Source organism: Labeo rohita, chromosome 23, assembly GCF_022985175.1.
Source record: "Labeo rohita strain BAU-BD-2019 chromosome 23, IGBB_LRoh.1.0, whole genome shotgun sequence".
In the NCBI taxonomy this organism is placed as follows: Eukaryota; Metazoa; Chordata; class Actinopteri; order Cypriniformes; family Cyprinidae; genus Labeo; species Labeo rohita.
In genome coordinates, this window is record NC_066891.1 from 412,052 (window position 1) to 431,938 (window position 19,887).

The following is a 19,887-nucleotide window of genomic DNA, read 5'->3' on the forward strand; positions in this document are numbered from 1 at the left end:
AAACAGTGACGCAATTTTGCTTTTAAACTTGCGAATATAATTTTAACTTCGCGGATAATTACATACAAGCCAAAATACGTAATAACCAAGCTTAATATTGGGCAGAAATCCTGTTGTTAATTACATTTGAAATAATTGTAAAAACACCAACCCCCCTTTCTACGTAGTGGTACGTTCCTTAGTCGCAGTGAGCGGGAGGCGGACCGAACTATACCACCGGCGCTGAGGGGAGATACACATTCTCATGCAGGTCTCCACGTCCTTTCATTCATTGCGTGCTAATATTTTTAACTTATGTGTTTTCCGTATTGTTTTTCCAAATTTGAGTGTTTATAGAGTGGTTTCTGAGTGAGTAGGTATGCAGAAGGGAGTGAAGGTGAGTTGATAACCAAACACTATATGCTTGTGTTAGCTTGAGCTAGCTAAACACGGCTAACGTTTTATTTACTTCAGTGTCGATAGCACTGAAATGATGTTAAAGTCATATTATTGTTTAACAGAGGCATGTTTATGGCCATAAGGCTAATATTATGATTTGAATCGGAAGGAATTGTTGGTCAGGTGTTTTGTTTATTGTTTGTGTGTTTTGGTGACACATGATGAGTGTTGTTTTTATTTATTAACCCTTTATTATTTTCTCAGATGAAGATGGCATCTGACCAGACCACAGAAGATTTTATTCCAGGGGACATAGTGTTTGCTAAGATGAAGGGCTATCCTTTCTGGCCTGCCAGGGTGAGTTTATATACAGCAAATATAAGGCATATTCATCATATGCAGTCTTATATGTAAGTGAGTTTGATTAAAATCTGACTTTTGATATGGTGTTTCATATGTCACTCAGATTGGTGAAGGAAAAGCCCCCAAAAATAAGATCCCCATCTTCTTTTATGGAACACACTCAACGTGAGTGAACTCGAAACACACACACACTCATTCTCACACTCATGAGTCAAAACAAAGCACATTAAATCAAAGAAATGTTATGTATATATTAATAAAACAAAATAAAAACAACAAAAAACCTCTTTAGTACTTAAAATAAATATGTCGTGTTTTATTTTAGAAAAGCATGAAATGATGGAATATATTCAGTACTTTGATAATGCATTTACCAAATACATAAATGTAAAATGCATACTGTGTTATTTACTATTAGGAAGCGCAGTAGTACTAGTAGTAACTAGTAGTCCTTCTGTCGTCTTCCAGAACGTTCCTCTTTCTCAAAGACATCGTCCCCTACTGGCCAAACAAAGAGAAGTATGGCCGGTCAACCAAACGGGGCGGGTTCGAGGAGGGCATGTGGGAGATCGAGAATGACCCAGGTGTGGGCCTCAGAGGTCAAAAGGTCAGTGTATATAATTAGTGTTTTTAGAGGTGTAACGGTACACAAAAATCACGGTTTGGTACGTTTTCATTACAGAAAAGGGAAAAAATAGCTTTGTTTATTTTTAATCCTTTGCAGTGAATGGGTGCCGTCAGAATGAGAGTCCAAACAGTTGATTAAAAACATCACAGTAATCCACATGTAATCCACATCACTCCAGTCCATCAGTTCACATCTTGAGAAGACAAAAGCTGAAACAAATCCATAATCAAGACGTTTTAACTAAAATATGAGGCCATAATAATAAAGCTTCCTCCAGTGAAAAAGTGGTCTGGCTTGAATCAGGAGAGAAATCTGCACAGATCAAGCACCGTTTACAAGCCAAAACAGCTCTAAACAAATATGTGGCTGGATTTTGATGTGAGAGACAACAGGAAATGGACTTTTTCACTGGAGGAAGTGTTATTATGGATTATGGACTTATCTTTTGTCTTCTCAAGATGTTAACTGATGGACTGGAGTGGTGTGGATTACTTGTGGATTATTGTGATGTTTTTATCAGCTGTTTGGACTCTCATTCTGATGGCACCCATTCACATTCACTGGTGAGGAAGTGATACACATTTCTCCAAATGTGTTGAAAAAACAAACTCCTCTTCATCTTGTAACACTAATAATCTGAAAAGATGACATTTAATAGCAAAGAAATGTCATTCCATTGCTTGCTCGCCAATGAATGTGAATGGGTGCCGTCAGAATGAGCGTCTAAACAGCTGATGAAAACATCACAAGTTAGTCAGCTAACATTACTGAGAAGACAAAAGATGAAATAAAACCATCATTTAGATATTTTCATCTAAAATACAAGGCCATAATCCATAATAACACTTCCTCCAGTGAAAAAGTGGTCTGGTCTGAATCAGGAGAGAAATCTGCACAGATCAAGCACCGTTTACAAGCCAGAACAGCTCTAAACAAATATGTGGCTGGAATTTATTGCGAGAGACAACAGGGGATGGACTTTTTCACTGGATGAAGTGTTGTTATGGATTATGGACTTGTGTTTTAGCTGGACACAAAGGTGGATTTGATTCTTACGAACACTTAGCTTTTCAGTTTATTAATTCGGTACACATGCATGCCAGTACCAAATTTTTCAGTATGAATACATGTACCGTTACCTCTCTAAGTGTTACAGTTTGTGTTGTTTGCTGTTTTAAATCCACTGGAACATGATTTTTTTGTTTATGACAGAAAGCAGCACTGGTGAAACGGCTGTCGGAAAACCGTCCGAAACTGAAAGACAGGAAGAAGAAGAAAGCAGAAAATCAGAGCGAAGCCAAGAACCAGACGGGATCCCGTAAGGATTCGGTGCCTAAGAGCGATTCGAATGCAGAGACGCCACGTAAGAGGGAAACTCCAGTGAAAACCAGCAAAACAAAGTCAAAATCTGTCACGCAGAGCGAAGCCAAGAATCAGACCAGATCCTCTAAAGATTCAGCACAGAAGAGCGATTCGAACGCAGTGACGCCACCTAAGAGAGAAACTCCGACAGACGCTAAAACAGCTGTAACGAGGTCAACACGCTCAAGAGATTCAACAGCAAAGGCCGTCACGCCAGATGAGAGACGGACAGATAAAGTCGCACCTGCAAGGAAAGTGACATCATTGAAGACGGTACCAGCAGCAAGGAGGATTTTGCCATCCAGGAAGATCATTTTAGCAAGACGAGCGGCTGCAGCAAAGACGCTTTCTACTCGCAGGAAACACGTACTGAACAGAAAAATCATTTCAACTGCCAAGAAACGGATAGATGCCTATAATCACAAAAAGGTTTGTGTGATGCGCGAAAATTAACTTTTGACCTGGTTTATGTCAGAATATGAGTTGTTGAAGTTGATTTTTTTGTGCTGTAATCTTCCAGCCCTTGAGGGTCACACGCTCCACTGCAGATCTGACCCAGTCTACACAAGAAATTGCCACGTCGGTGAAGACGCCAACGCGTAAACGGAAATGCTCGCAAACTGATTCTGATGTGAAGGAAGACGCTCGTGTTCCTCTTCCTGTGACGAACAGCTCCGCCCCCTCCAGCGCTGCAGGTGAGCTGAAGTCTTATAATTGAGCGTTGATATGAAATCTGTTTGAAGACATTACTTGAATTATTTTATGAGTTATTTTAAAGCTGCAATACAGTAGATGTGGGTAAAATTTAGCTAAATTATATTATTATACTGATATATCCAAAAAAACGTTTGGGACTCTTAATTTTTCTCGATTCCATTTTAATGGTTAAATTAAGTTTCAGTAATCAAAAAGCAAGTTTGATTAATTTAAATAATGCAGTTGATAGAATTTAACAACAGTTTATCAAAATGTAACAAAAATGACATTTTTAGAACGTTATGAAATCAGTGTTAATTTGTTTCCCAAAATTCTTTTTTCACAGAATTTCTCCTAAATTCTGTATTTTTCATTTGAATTGATTTGATACTCATTTTTAGCCATGCAATTTGGTTTAAAAACAATATTGAATATTGAATTTTACTGTTAAAATGTAGAAGAAAAATTGTGATATTCTCTAAAAAAAAAAAAAAAAAAAAAAAAAACTCAAATGTTTTTTTAAGTTTTAATAATTTTATTTTTTTAAACTTTAATATTCAAAAGGCATATTTAATCAAATTTCATTTAATTTTTTGCTGTGGTTTATATTTTTTTAAGTTCTGTTTTAATGTTGGAATTACATTTTAATCATCAAAAAGCATGTATAATCAAATTCAGTTATATTTTTTCCCAAATTTATTTTATTTTATTTATTTTTTGTGTTGTGTTTTAATTTTTATTACTACTTTGAGAAGTACGTATTGAAAAATGTATTTCTCCCATAATTTCTTCAGATTGAACTGAATTTTTATTTTTCACTTCTTACTAATCAAATCAAGTCCCATGTCCTGCTCCTCTGCAGATCTGACCCAGACCACAGAAGAAATCACTGCGACGTCGGTAAAGACGCCCACTCTGAAAGGGAAACGCTCGCAAACTGATTCTGATGTGAAGGAAGGCACTCGTGTTCCTCTTCCTGTGACGAACAGCTCCGCCCCCTCCAGCGCTGCAGGTGAGCTGAAGTCTTATAATAATACTATAAGCATTGACATGAAATCTGTTTGAAAGACAGTTATTTTATGAGCTGAAATACAGTAGATGTGGGGTAAATATTAAATAAATTATGTTATTATACTAATATAGAAAAAAATAAAAAAATTTTGGGATTTAACAACAATTCATCAAAGGACAAAAATGACATTTTTAGAAGCCTATGAAATCAGTGTTATTTTGTTTCCCAAAACTGTTTTTTTTTCTCTCCCAAATTCTGTATTTTTCCATTTGAATTTATTTGCTATTCCTTTTTTAATAATGCAGTTTTGTTTAAAAACAGTAATCAATTGTCTAGTCATTTGAATTCATTGCTTGAATTTTACTGTTAAAATGTAGAAGAAAAAATGTGATATTCTTAAAAAAAAAACAAAAAAAACTTTTATTTTGCTGGTTTGCAGTGTTAACGTTAATGTAACACTGAAAGGGACAAATAATATTGAGCAATAATGTCATATTCACTTCTTACCAATCAAATTGAGTCCTGTTTGCTCTATGTCCTGCTCCACTGCAGATCTGACCCAGACCACAGAAGAAATCACTGCCGTGCCGGTGAAGACGCCTGCTCGGAAAAGAAAACGCTCTCAAACTGATTCTGATGTGAAGGAGGACGCTTGTGTTCCTCTTCCTGTGACGAACAGCTCCGCCCCCTCCAGCGCTGCAGGTGAACTGAAGTCTTATAATTGAGCGTTGCCATGAAATCTGTTTGAAAGACATTGCTTGAGTTATTTTATGACCTGGAGTACAGTATATGTGGATAATTATATTATTAAATTATATTACTGTACTAATATATAAAAAAATACATTTAGGCAATTTTACCCAAATTCCCAAGTTTTTTTCCCTCTATTTTAATTCTTCTGGATTCTGGATTTCTTTTTTTCTGTTTTCATTTCTCTGGATTCCATTTTAATGGTTAAATTAAATTTCAGTAATCAAAAAGCATGTTTGATTATTTGAAATAATGAAGTTGATACAGTTTAACAATTTATTAAAATTTAACAAAAATGACATTTGAAACACTGTGAAACTGTGTTATTTTGTTTCCCCAAATTATTTTTTTATTTCTCCCAAATTCCATATTTTCCATTTGAATTTATTTAATATTCCTTTTTTAAAATGCAATTTTGTTTAAAAACAATCAGTTGTCTAATCATTTGAATTCATTGTTTGAATTTTACTGTTAAAATGTAAAATACAAAATTGTGGTATTGTTTTTGTTTTTTAAGTTTTAATATTATTTTTTAAACATTATTCAGAAGGCATATTTAATCAAATTCTAGTCTTTGCTTCTGTTTTATATTTTTTTGAAGTTCTGTTTTAAAGGCTTAATTACATTTTTAATCATCAAAAAACGTGTCTAATCAAATTCAGTTATATTTTTCCCAAAATCTATGTTTTCCATTTAATTACTTTTTTTTTTTTTTTTTTTTTTTTTTTTTGGTGTTATGATTTAATTTGTATTACTGCTTTGAGAAGTACGTTTTACAATACCATTTCTTCAGATTAAACCTCACTTTTATTTTGTAATGATATCATATTCACTATACCAATCAAATCAAGTCCTGCTTGCTCTATATCCTGCAGATCTGACCCAGACCTCAGAAGAAATCACTGCGACGTCGGTGAAGGCACCCACTCGGAAACGGAAATGCTCGCAAACTGAATCTGATGTGAAGAAAGATGCTCATGGTCCTCTTCCTGTGACGGACAGCTCCGCCCCCTCCAGCGCTGCAGGTCTTATAATAATTCTTATAATTGAGCGTTGACAAAATTGGTTTGAAAGACTCGTTTTATTTTATGAATTATTTTGAAGCTGCAAAACAGTAGATGTGGGTAAAAATCCAATTATATTACTATACTAACATATACAAAAAAATAAAATTTTAATTGTCTCAGTTCAGTTCATTGTTTGAATATTACTTTTAAAATGTAGAAGAGAAATCAAATTGCTCAATTTACAGATTCAAAGAGGAAACGGCTCACAGAAGAGAAGACGTCTGCCCCAGAAAAACCGGAGAAGAGCGAGGTCAACAAGATAAACACACAAGATAAGGAGGAACAGAAAGAAACGCAGAACAAACCCAAACAGACAAACAGTGACATTCCGATCATCCCTGAAAAGCAGGACGAGTCAAAAGAGGAGAAGAAAGCAGTAGTTGAAGAGGTGAGAGCCGACGAGAGCACTTTAGAGATACGGTGGAGGAGCAGCGGTCTGACGTCTGTCTGTGTGTCTGTGTCTCGTAGAAGAGTAAGATCCCGGCCGAGAAGAGGCAGAGCGTGCTGAAGTCCCTGCAAGGATTGGTGACGTCCACCAGAGGAAAGACACAGACCGGCACAGAACAGACGGCGCAACTCGAGGAGCCGCAGAAACAGCCTGAGAAGAGCAGCGGAGCCCAGGGCGAGAACCGCACCCTGGTCAAAACGACAGCGGAGGAGGAGAAGAAAGATCCCGAGCAGAATGGAAAACATGAGAGCAGGAGCACGGAGTGAGTGAGATCAGTCAGCACTGATGAGTCACTGAATGTGGCTGATATTTACATTTACATGTGCACATCGAGTCTAATCATAAACCCTGTTCACACAGAACAAGAGCGAGAACTATAACTGTGAATTCTAAGAGAACAGTTCCATAAAAGTAACAAAAACGGCACAGAGCAACAAAATCACTGGAATCACTTTCATAGATTTTTTTTTTCAGCTGGTGAATGCTAAAAACATTGACAGCCAATCAGAATCCATTTGACTTTAATGAGTTTGAGCATTTAAAGCAGCAGGTGACAATATCGGTTATCGGTCTACTCAATCTCTAATAATCAGTATCGGCATCAGTCCTGAAAAACACATTTTGTTCGACCCCTAGTATAAACACCATTGTAGCTATAATAACAACAACCATAACTGTAGTGATAACATTAATGATCATATTGTTATATTTAAGTTATAGTTATTGTTGTAGATGTATTTACTGTTAATAAAATAATTATTGTTATAGTTATTGTTTAAAGACTGCATTCTTTGTTGTAGTTATCATTATAGTTGTCAGAAATTATCATTATTGTTAAAATTACAATAGTACTAGTTATTATAGTTATAATAGCTAGCATCCTTTTTGTTATAATTACTGGTTATATTGATTATATTCATTATCATTATTGTTACAGTTTCATTACTATCGTTATACTTTATGGTTATAGTTATATAGTTGTCGTTATAATAGTTATTTATATAGTTATCGTTGTTATAGTTGTCGTCGTCATTATAGTTATTGGTACATTAATAAAAAACAGTGTTATAAATGACACAGGGCTGCACTATTATGTCAAAAATCGTAATTGTTGATTATTTCTTTGAAATAGCAATTGCGATTATTAATTACGATTATCACAATTTACATGGAATGATGTTTTGAATAGCTTTATACCATTGTTTGAAGCAACTGCATGCCTTAGAAAATTATAGTTTATAAAAATATAGTTTCTTCTTTAAATATAAAAATTAAAAAATTAAAACAATGATCCAGGATTTTTCTGTTCAAGAAAAAACCCTAAAAAAAAAACCCTAAGATAACCTGAACGAAAAATACACACACACTCGCTCTGTCACACACATCTTAAGAAAGCAGAATAACGTAAGTGGATTTTTTTTTTTTTTTTTTTTTGTTCAAAGGTACAATTACATAATTGTGGCCTCTGCAGTTGTAATCACGATTAGAAATTTGATTAATTGTGCAGCTCTAAAATGATAGTTAATGTTATTATAGTCACCGGTGTAGTTATGCTTGATGTTGTTATTGTACTAGTATTGTTATAGTTGATCTGACTTTAATATGATCATGTAGTAATAAAAGCTATGGTTATTATTCTAGTTATCATAATAGTTATGGTTATAGTAATCAGTCATTAACTGAATGTGTTTCTACAGACAGCAGAACAACAGCAGCAGTAAAGAGGAAGAGCATAAAGGTGAGACTCACACAATAAACTCAAACAACACTGAATTAACATGAGTGTGTGTGTGTAGATCTCTAACTGTGTGTTTGTGTGTTTCAGCTCACTCTCTGTCCGTCACAGACTCTTTGCTCTACCGGCTACATGGTGACATCAGAATCTCAATGACCCTCGAAAATCCAGTATGAGCCCATTTAATATCATAATTCTCAAAGCTGCTCCTCACTATGATCATTAATTATTGTGTGTCGCTCTCACAGGACGTCAGTAAGTGTTTATTGGCTCTGGATGAGTTGAGCAACGTCCCGGTCTCGTCTCGAAACATTCAGAACCACAGCGAACTCATCGACACGCTCAGAAAGGTACGTATATATGAAGATGCACAGTGGTGCAGAGTAATGGAGTTCAGTCTCAAATATATTGTGTGTGTGTGCGTGGTCAGATGCGGTGGTTTCGCGGCAGCGAGGCGATCATGTTTAAAGCCTCCATGTTGTATCATCGCTTTAAAAACATCTACCTCATCGGAGACGCCGACGAGACTCTGAGTCAGGAGTACATCGACTCGCTGCAGGAGGAGAGAGAGACGGACGCCGGATCAGGTAATAACACACTCATCAGAGCTCATGCGGATTAGTGCACGGCCCTCTGGGATACTTGAGCGTGGTTGTTCAGTAGTGGTATAATTGAGCGCTGATTTCCTGCAGAGCTCTATTAGTTTGACATCGCTCTACTCACAGAGTACAATCATTCACACTCGATCGATATGCCAAGAACGTGTGTTTATAATAAGTAGGTCATGTGATCAGCATCAGGCTCCTGATCACCCTGATGGGCTTTATTTTTCCTTGTCAAATGTCTTATTTATTTTTTTATTTTTAATTATTATTAAAGCATTTTATTATATTCATTACTCCAGTCTTCAGTGTCACATGATCCTTCAAAAATCATTCTAATATGCTGATTTATTATAAACAGCATTTATTTAAAATAGACATTTTTTGTAACAATATAAACTATTTAAAAGTTTGTGGTCTGTAAATATGTATTCTTTCTTTTATTTTAAACAAACGAATATTTTATTTACTAAGGAGGATGCGTTGTGTGATGGCAAGAACTTATTTTCTTAGAAAAGTTTCTATTTTGAGTAAATGCTGTTCTTTTTTTTTAACTTTTTATTAATCAGTCTTGAAAAAGAATTACAGGTTGCAAAAAAATATTAAGCAGCACAACTGTTTCCAACATTTATAATAATCAGAAATGTTTCTTGAGCAGCAAACAAGCATATTAGAATGATTTCTGAAGGATCATGTGACATTGAAAATCACAGGAATGTTATGTTTTTAAATATATTAAAATAGAAAAACACTATTTTAAACTTCAGTAAAATTTCACAATATTACTGTTTTTTTTTTTCTGTATTTTTGATCAAATAAATTCAGCCTTGATGAGCATAAGAGAAATTCTTTAAAAAAAATCTTACAAATTCCTTGCTTTTGATCGGCAATGTATGTATTTGGTTTATTATGGTTAACTAAAGCTAGTAAAAACACCATTATTGTTATTTGAAATAAAATATAAATATTAGATAAAGTTATAAAAATGAAATTTCTTAAATAAAAAAATAATAAAAATAAAAAATATTAATTATTTGTATTTTTAAATGAATTAAAAACAATTTTAAATGAAATAAAATGTATTAAATATTTATAAAACTTTTTTTATTTTTATTTTTTTTTTATTTAAAGTAACAGAAGTATTTATTTATTTATTATTTATTTTAATGGTTTTAGTTACTATAATAACCCTGGTATGTTCTTTCAAAAATTGTTTCTCCTTTCTTGATTTTAATGTGTTCTTTAGCATTTTCAATAAAAGTTACATTATTTTAATATAATGTAATTATTTATAGTCTGATATAGGCTGTATAAATTATTTCAGTTTATAGATTTTATGTTAGTTCAAGTTTATGGTAATAACCGTGAGTCTCTGCATCTGTTTATAGCTGTCAGTCCGACGAGCATCTGCGAAGAGACCCAAGATACGAAACAAGCGCCTCAAACCACTGAACCCGTGCCTCACAGGTTTGACATCATCATGATATCGTCATCATTGTGACCTTCACTGTCTGCTGTCTAGCTGGTATCAGAACAACCTATTGTTGAAGGAATAGTTCACCCAAAAATAAACATTTTCTGAAACTCTGCTCACCCTCAGACCATCCAAGATGTGGATGAGTGTGGATGAGAAGTACTTACCTATGGATGTAAATGGGTGCCGTCAGAATGAGAGTCCAAACAGCTGATAAAAACATCACATAAGTAATCCACATCACTCTAGTCCATCAATTAACATCTTGAGAAGACAAAAGCTGAAACAAATCCATCATTAAGATGTTTTTAACTAAAATACATTGAGTCTGTAATGCATAATAATGCTTCCTCCAGTGAAAAAGTCCATCTCCTCTTATTTTTCACATCAACATCCAGCCACATATTTGTTTAGAGCTGTTTTGGAAGGTTTTGGCTTGTAAACAGTGCTTCATCTGTACAGATTTCTTCATCAGATTTGGAGAAATGTGTCATTCCATCACTTGCTCACCAATGGATGTGAATGGGTGCCGTCAGAATGAGAGTCCAAATAGCTGATAAAAACATCACAATAATCCACAAGTAATCCACACCACTCCAGTCCATCAGTTCACATCTTGAGAAGACAAAAGCTGAAACAAATCCACTATTAAGATGATCATTAAGAGTCCATAATCCATAATTAACACTTCCTCCAGTGGAAAAGTGGTCTGGTCTGAATCAGGAGAGAAATCTGCACAAACCAAGCACCGTTTACAAGCTAAAACAGTCTAAAACAGCTCTAGGGAAGTGTTATTATGGATTATGCACTCTATGGATTTTAGTTAACGTCTTAATGATGGATTTGTTTCAGCTTTTGCCTTCTCAAGATGTTAACTAATGGACTGGAGTGGTGTGGATTACTTGTGCATTATTTTGATGTTTTTATCAGCTGTTTGGACTCTCATTCTGACGGCACCCATTCACATTCATTGGTGAGGAAGTGATACACATTTCTCCAAATGTGATGAAGAAACAAACTCATCTACATCTTGTATCACTAATGATCTGAAAAGATGACATTTAATACCAAGGAAATGTGTCATTCCATCGCTTGCTCACCAATGAATGTGAATGGGTGCCGTCAGAATGAGAGTCTAAACAGCTGATTAAAACCACAAGTTAGTTAACGTTATTGAGAAGACAAAAGCTAAAAACCATCAAGATGTTTTATCTAAAATACGAGTCCATAATCCATAATAACACTTCCTCCAGTGAAAAAGTGGTCTGGTCTGAATCAGGAGAGAAATCTGCACAGAGCATCATTTACAGTCAAAAAACAGCTTAAATATGTGGCTGAATTTTGATGTGTGAGACAACACAAGATGGACTTTTTCCACTGGAGGAAGTGTTATTATGGATTATGGACTCTATGGATTTTCGTTTAAAACATCTTGATGGATTTGTTTCAAATTTTTTCTTCTCAAGATGTTTTAACTGCTGTACTGGAGTGGTGTGGATTATTGTGATGTTTTTATCATTCTCATTCTGACGGCACCCATTCACATCCATTGGTTAGTATGTAAAGCAAATGTTAATTTCTGGGTAAACTGTTCCTTTAAGAACTCCAGAACAGCCTGGTGTTAATTTGTTGCTTGTTTTTCTGTTTCCATTGTTGAATATAATGTCATGTCTCATTAGAAGACGTGTTGAACAGCTGCTGATGGTTTGACTGATCTCTGATCTGTTTTCAGTGCGGACAGGAGCTGACGTGAGGAAACCGCCGGAGTTCACGTCTTGTTTTTATTATTGTTGTGTTGATATTCTGGAATCAGGCTTTTTATCCGCCTGTCGGAGAGATTTTTATTCGGTTGCCGTTGCAGTTATTTATTCGCGCTGTTAAGAAGAGCGTTTTGTACGATTCGTCTAGTACGATTCGTCGTGAGGATTTAGTGTAAATCGCAGGTTCCCCTCGCCGTCAGTGTTTCTGCAGCTCATCTGGGATCTCTACAGTAGGTTTTCGTGTCATAGATGAATCCCAATGCCTTGACATCAGTGTTTTTGTTTTTTCGATGCTTTAGATGTGTCGTTCTGCAGGAAAAGAAACAGAGACACTAATAAAGGTCTGAAACAGTTTCTCCTGTCAGCTCCGATTTGATTCTGATGCTGACTGACAGGATGAATTGTTCAGATTTATGCCTTTCCTTTGATCACAGAGCATTAAATCACTTCAGCAGTGAACATAGAGACTTTAGCTATTAGCTACAGTTACAGTCTGAGCTATTCAGAGGAAATTTCCCCAAGTAGTGTCTGAAAATACAACAAATCTAGTTCGATGCATCCCACATGGACATGAGTTCTCTGTTCTGTTTGTAAGATGTAACACAATCAAGTACATGTTAAACCCGAGCATTAAACTGTTCATTTGTGTGTGTTTGTACACAGGGCAGCTACATTATAATCATACAGTAACACTTTGAGTCATATCTGGACTCTTTCACACACACTAGATCTGATCTGAAACCGGTGCTAATACAACAAACGCTGTCTTTAATAAACACATTTAGCTGTAACGCGTTCTAGCATTGTCTGTTGCGCTCAGACGCTCCTAGATTTGTATTATAAAGCACATGCATGTGCTTCCTGTGTCGATATTACAGTGAATATGCATTAAACTGATCTTCAGTACTCTTTGGTGCTTGTGTTGTGAGACTTGTTTATGTTTGTATGCATTCATAGGGCGAAGGTTTGATTTTGACATCGTTGAGGATGTAACAGCAGACAACACCCTTTTCCTTCTCACTGTACCAACATTGCTGCATTACGATAGACTTTTGACCAGTTTCATGTCATCTAGTCTTTATTTATAGATACTCATTATTCATAAAGAGAGCTTATGTTGGCATATTTATCAGAGAATAATTACACAATTTTGATTATGTAAAACCAACATTATAACATTTTGAAGATGTTTTCTTTGGATTTTTTGGCTACTCAGAAGAGAATATAGCAAAATATGATTATTAATTTGTATTTCCTGCTAGCTGAATTTCACATACATCTGGCTCTAAACCTCTTTTCTTTATTCAAAGTACATGTAAACTATCCAAAGCTCTGTTCATCCTAAAGCAGTGAAAACTGCATTTCTATATGCATCCTATGTGTCCTCTGAACACACATCACATCCCTTAGGAAAATTAACCATGGTTTTATTACCCCAAAAAAACACCAGTTAATAGTTAAAGCATAGTAACCACAAATTAACCATGGTTTTGCTACACTAACCAAAATTTGACCATAGTATGTGTAGTAAAACTGTGGTTATACAAATGGTAATCAATATGACAAAAAACATATTAGTTATTTATAATTATAATTATAAAAAAACATAGTTATAAACTGTAGTTACATAGTTAACACTTTTACTATATTAAAACCATGGTTAAATTGATTAAAGGGATTTGTATCTGTGTATACTTTGTTTCTTTCTTTTTTTCTTCGTTTTGTTTTTATAACTGTACTTTACAAAAGAAAGACAGAAAGAAGGAAAAAATGATTCGCGATCCGCACTCCAATCTGAATAATGATTCGCGAACCGGCTGAAAAGTTCCGATCTAAATAAAATGATTCCCGATCTGCGCTCTAAGTTCCGATCTGAATCAAATGATTCACAAACCGCCTGAAAAAGTTCCGATCTAAACCAAATGATTCGCGATCCGCACTCCAAAGTTCTGATCTGAATAATGATTCGCGAACCAGCTGAAAAGTTCCGATCTAAACCAAATGATTCGCGATCCGCACTCCAAAGTTCCGATCTGAATCAAATGATTCGCAAACCAGCTGAAAAGTTCTGATCTGTATAAAATGATTCGCAAACCGCCTGAAAGAGTGCCGATCTGAATAATGATTCGCGAACCGGCTGAAAAGTTCCGATCTAAACCAAATGATTCGCGATCCGCACTCCAAAGTTCCGATCTGAATAATGATTCGCGATCCGCGCTTTAAGTTCCGATCTGAACCAAATGATTCGCGATCCGCACTCCAAAGTTCCGATCTGAATAATGATTCGCGAACCGGCTGAAAAGTTCCGATCTAAACCAAATGATTCGCGATCCGCACTCCAAAGTTCCGATCTGAATAATGATTCGCGATCCGCGCTTTAAGTTCCGATCTGAACCAAATGATTCGCAAACCGCTGAAAAAGCTCCGAATTAAATGATTCGCGATCTGCACTCCCGATCTGAATAATGATTCGCGAACCGGCTGAAAAGTCCCGATCTAAACCAAATGATTCGCGATCCGCACTCCAAAGCCCCGATCTGAATAATGATTCGCGATCCGCGCTCTAAGTTCCGATCTGAATCAAATGATTCGCAAACCGCTGAAAAAGCTCCGAATCAAATGATTCGAGAATCGAGTTTGAGTTTGAATCAATCGGAGCTGTTCCAGCGTAAATGAAATGAAACTCGGTTGAATCGGTTTGTCTGTTCTTTCGCTTTTTGCGCCTTTAGCCATGTTTCACTGATGATACACTGGGCATATTTTCTGAGCAATGTTGCTTGGGCACTTTTCCATTTAGAATGAGCAACAAATATCAACTTCATTGTTTAATTCACTATATTTGACATATTTTAATCACTGCAATTCAGTTGGTGACAGTTCAATAGGAAATCAGTTGAAACCATCCAGTCATCTCATACCACTTAAGTCAACATTGAATTTATCAGCATATATTGTAGTAAACCTGTTTTTTTTTTTTTTTAATTTCACATATACAAATACATCTTAAAGGTGCTAATGTAACATTTTCATCCAGTCAAATGTTATGTTGGTTGTATTTTTTGTGATGTTTGTGTGAAGTAAAAAAAAAAAGAAAAAACAAAAAGAAACAGGAAGTGTATCGCGACCAGTATGTTTACATCTAGCGAAATGGTTTATATATGTGAGACGTGAATTTATCACTATTTCCTGTGTTACAGTAACCAACAGTGTGTCGCAGTAACTGCGAGTGTGTGGCTCCAAAATCCACTCTGCTGAGTTTAGGAATCTACTATGGCGAAGCCCGAGCTCATGAATTATAATTACGTGACTTGACATGCGCCAAACCGATTGGCGTTGGTAGGCGGGCGCAAGTCTGCTGGCCAATGAGCGAAGCCTGCTGTGGACGAGGCGCGGCTCATGAATATTAATTAGGGTATGCGTCAGGAAGGTTACCAAGCAAAGTCAGCAGGACTCGATTAATATTCATAAGCGATGGAGTACCATAGTAGGACCGTTAATTCTGCGTCCGGTTTCTTCAAACCGTTGCGTCAAACTATTAATAAACTATTATAATTATATATTAATAGACAAATATACCAACACTCTGGATGAGTGATTAAATTATAAATGTTATTACACAGTTTCTAATCGCAAAGCGCGTGCGTGACGCGTCGCCGGGTTCCGCTCAGTGGGCGTGTCCGTTGAGCCAAACGTCACACTCCGACGACATTCGGCGTCCGTAACCGAGAGGCTGAACCGAGTCCGCCGCGTAGAACCGCCTTCAGCAGCGAACTAGCCGGAGAGCCCGGACGGATCCAGATGTGTGACTGTTAATGTAAGCAAACGTTCCGCGCCGATCTCAGGGAATCAAGCGCCATGGCTCGGGTCGGTAACGGAGCGGACGGCGCGGAACCGGAGGAGGTGAGTGTCAGATATCTAACCGCAAACGCCGGTCCTATCTCCAAACGCAGTGGGATCCGAACTACTCCGCGTTACGTACAGTCTAGGTCACGATATTGACAACGAAGACGCCTGAGATGCGCTATTTAGGAAGCTCATTAGGTGTTGAGACGCTGACACACTACACAGAGCTCTTTTCCTCTCAGATACGGAAGTCACCGTGTGTTTGTCTAGATTTCTCCATAACGGTGATTTAATTACATACTGACTCTTTGACAAATGACAACGACAATGTGCGTGTGCGTTCAGGTAAACGTCATTTGCATAATTATGCAACGGCGTGACGTCATAAATGGTTAAGCACGAAGTGCATTCACTTTTGTTCAGCCTCTATGATACAGCGATATCATCAATACCGCGGTACACACTATCTACAGGACTACGTCAAATAATATTCGTGGTATTTACCATAGATACTATCATAAATGGTGTTTTCATGGTAGATGTGCCATAGTTACTATCATAATATATGTTTCTATCTCATATAGTCATGACAATACAATGGTTACTTTTATAACTGGTGTCTCTATGGTAAAAGTTCATGGCTCACATCATAATTTTATGTTTTTTTTTTGTGTGTTGTTGTTGATGTGTTTAGGAGCAAATATGTGTCCCTGGACTACAAAACCAGTCATTTTTTTTAAATTATACATCATCTGAAAGCTGAATAAATGTGACCCTGGACCACAAAACCAGTCATAAGTGTCAATTTTTTGAAATTGAGCCTTATACATCATCTGAAAGCTGAATAAATAAGCTTTCCATTGATGTATGGTTTGTTAGGATAGGACAATATTTGGCCGAGATACAATTATTTGAGGGTGAATGAATCTGAGGGTGCAAAAAAATCTAAATATTGAGAAAATCACCTTTAAAGTTGTCCAAATTAAGTTCTTTGCGATGCATATCACTAATCAAAAATTACGTTTTGATACATTTATGGTAGGAAATTTATAAAATATCTTCATGGAACATGATCTTTACATAATTTCCTAATGATTTTTGGCATAAATGAAAAATCTGTAATTTTGACCCATACAATGTATTTTTGGCTACTGCTACAAATAAACCCCAGCGACTTAAGACTGGTTTTGTGGTCCAGGGTCACAAATAAGCTTTTCCATTGATGTATGGTTTGTTATGATACAACTCTTTGAAAATCTAGAATCTGAAGGTGCAAAAAATCTAAATATTGAGAAAATCGCCGTTAAAGTTGTTCAAATGAAGTTCTTAGCAATGCATATCACTAATCAAAAATTACATTTTGATACATTTATGGTAGGAAATTTATAAAATATCTACATGGAACATGATTTTTACTTAATATTCTAATTACTTTAGATAAACTAACATTTGCGTTTCATTTTTATTTTTATCGTTAAAGAGTATTAAAATTTCTTCTCCTGTGTTTTACTGTACAGATGTGAAAGGGCTTTAATTTTTACTAAAAATAGAGCTTTTTGTATTAAAAACAAACAAGAAAGCCCAGCCCAGTTTTAAAAAGTAACGCGAAAGTAGCATAACATATAGCTTTTTATAAAAAGTAACAAATTAATGTAATTAGTTACTTTTTTTAGGGAGCATAAAAGAAAAAAATATAATTTTGCCCTATACAATGTATTTTTGGCTATTGCTTCAAATATACTGCTACTACTTAAGACTATTTTTTTATATTAAGTTTTGTAGTCCAGGGTCACAAATGATATAAATAGCACAAATATCCTTTATGTATTTATTAACCAACGTCTTTGCTGTTGAGCTTCGATTCTTAAATTCACTGATACTAATAAGCAAAAATGACTTTAGATAAACTTTAGATTCATTTAATTTTGGTGTGAAACAGCTTTTATTTTTACCAAAAATAGAACTTTTTATATTAAAAACAAAGAAGTAAGCCCAGCCAAGATTTAAAAAGCAACGCAAAAGTAACACATAATTAATTACTGTTAATTACTATTAATTAATTACTAAAGAGCATAAAGAGCATAAAAGAAAAATTGATAATTTTGCCCCATACATTGTATTTTTGGCTATTCCTACAAATATACTGCTACTACCTATGACTGGTTTTGTGCTCCAGGGTCACAAATGGTTTAAATAACACAAATATCCCTTATGTATTAAATTCCATTTTACTAACCAACGTCTTTGCTGTTGAGCTTCGAGTATTAAATTCAGTTATACTAATAAGCAAAAATTACTTTAGATAAACTAACATTTGTGCTTCATTTTTATTTTTATTGCTGAAGAGTGTTAAACATTTTTCTCCTGCGTTTTTATTGAACTTTTTATATTAAAAACAAACAAGAAAGCCCAGCTCAGATTTAAAAAGTAACGTAACACATTGCTTTCCATTAAAAAGTAACAAATTAACGTAATTAGTTTCTTTTTAGAGAGTAACGCAACATTGTAACGCATTACTTTTAAAAGTAACTTTCCCCAACACTGGGTATCTCTGCAGGACTGCTTCAAAGAATATCGTGATTTTGTTACCATGGATGCTATCATAACTGGTGTTTTCATGGTAGATATCATAGTTATAACTGGTGTCTCCATTGTAAAAGTTAATGGCAATAACTTAGTTTTTTGTTTTTGATGTGTTTATGAGGAAATATGTTATCATAACTACAGTAAAAGTGTAATATAGCATCCATCAGTGCTGCAGCACGTCATTTCTTATCTAATATTGTCACCTGACAGAAGTGTTTCCATGGCAACCAGGTGCTTCAGCCCGCCGGTTGTGGTAACCACTAATCCTGAAACACACACACATACACACACACACTCGTAACAGCGCTGTGTGTTTGAGATCATCTGATGAAAGGCTTTTAAAGTGTGCAGTGTGTGTGTCTCTGTCTCTCAGCACTGCATGTTTATTTATTGATAAACACCCGAGGCACTGTGTGTGTGTGTGTGTGTGTGTGTGTGTGTGTGTGTGTGTGTGTGTGCAGCAGATCCAGTTACCCTCACTGACCTTGTGTTTTTTCCACTGTAGACTGTTGTTGATCGGACACAGATATTACTGCATGTTCACTGAGAATGAATGAGTGCGTGTGTGTTTGAGCTGCTGATCTGTAGCCTAATGCGTGTAATCCACTTATGCCATTACAACATTACACTACACACACACACATACACACACACACGTTCATTGGTTTGTCTGTTGAGCTGTTAAATGCGACTAAGAGCATTTCTGCATCCCATTAAACAGACCGTAAACTCAGTCCTCGTGACGGTACTCATTTGAAATGCTTATATAATTGCTTAGGATTTTCCAGTAGATGTTTGTCAGTGTCTGATTGTTTTTTAAGTCTGTGACGTCACAGTTTCACAATTCGATATGATTCAGAATCACACGCCGTTGATTCGTTTCGATATTGATTCGTTTTAATATATATCAGGTAACACGTTTTTCTTCTCTCAACTAAACATCCCTCTCACTTGGTAAATTACTATAATATTAAAATTAGTCCAAACTATTAAGTTAAATTGCTGTTTATTTTTAGATGTAATAAACACTCATACAAACATTTAAGGCAGTTTTTATATTTAATGATATAATTGTTTCTGCGGCAGCTGGGTAGTAGTTGATTACATGTGATCTGTATTACGTCATCAGAAAAATTAAGTACTTGTAATTAGAGTAAGTTACATTTTAAAATACTCGTAATCA

General features: G+C 35.5%; 2 protein-coding genes across 10 annotated transcripts in view; both read left to right on the forward strand.

The window, feature by feature from the left end:
• The first annotated feature begins 135 nt into the window (after nucleotides 1-135).
• Nucleotides 136-13,184, forward strand: psip1b (PC4 and SFRS1 interacting protein 1b). 8 transcript variants are annotated; one of them, XM_051096703.1, is made up of 17 exons: nucleotides 136-250; nucleotides 643-735; nucleotides 845-906; nucleotides 1,210-1,348; nucleotides 2,582-3,160; nucleotides 3,252-3,426; nucleotides 4,290-4,439; nucleotides 4,992-5,141; nucleotides 6,065-6,214; nucleotides 6,442-6,644; nucleotides 6,725-6,966; nucleotides 8,402-8,442; nucleotides 8,530-8,609; nucleotides 8,688-8,789; nucleotides 8,870-9,026; nucleotides 10,430-10,508; nucleotides 12,248-13,184. In XM_051096703.1, exons 1-17 carry the CDS (start codon nucleotides 245-247, stop codon nucleotides 12,261-12,263), a joined length of 2,424 nt encoding a protein of 807 aa, XP_050952660.1. In that variant the 5' UTR covers nucleotides 136-244; the 3' UTR covers nucleotides 12,264-13,184. The 8 variants fall into 8 exon arrangements, with proteins under 8 accessions (XP_050952660.1, XP_050952659.1, XP_050952663.1 ...); XM_051096702.1 differs by having other exon boundaries at nucleotides 213-376; XM_051096706.1 differs by lacking the exon at nucleotides 6,065-6,214 and having other exon boundaries at nucleotides 213-376.
• A 2,779-nt stretch (nucleotides 13,185-15,963) lies between these two features.
• LOC127154693 (tetratricopeptide repeat protein 39B) overlaps nucleotides 15,964-19,887 on the forward strand; it is a 30,088-nt gene continuing 26,164 nt past the window's right edge. For both annotated transcript variants that reach the window (XR_007825508.1, XM_051096397.1), the window contains exon 1: nucleotides 15,964-16,175. Coding sequence is in view for 1 of the 2 variants with exons in the window: in XM_051096397.1 (XP_050952354.1) it covers nucleotides 16,131-16,175 (45 nt within the window). In the remaining variant the exon portion in view is untranslated. The remainder of the gene's footprint in view (nucleotides 16,176-19,887) is intronic.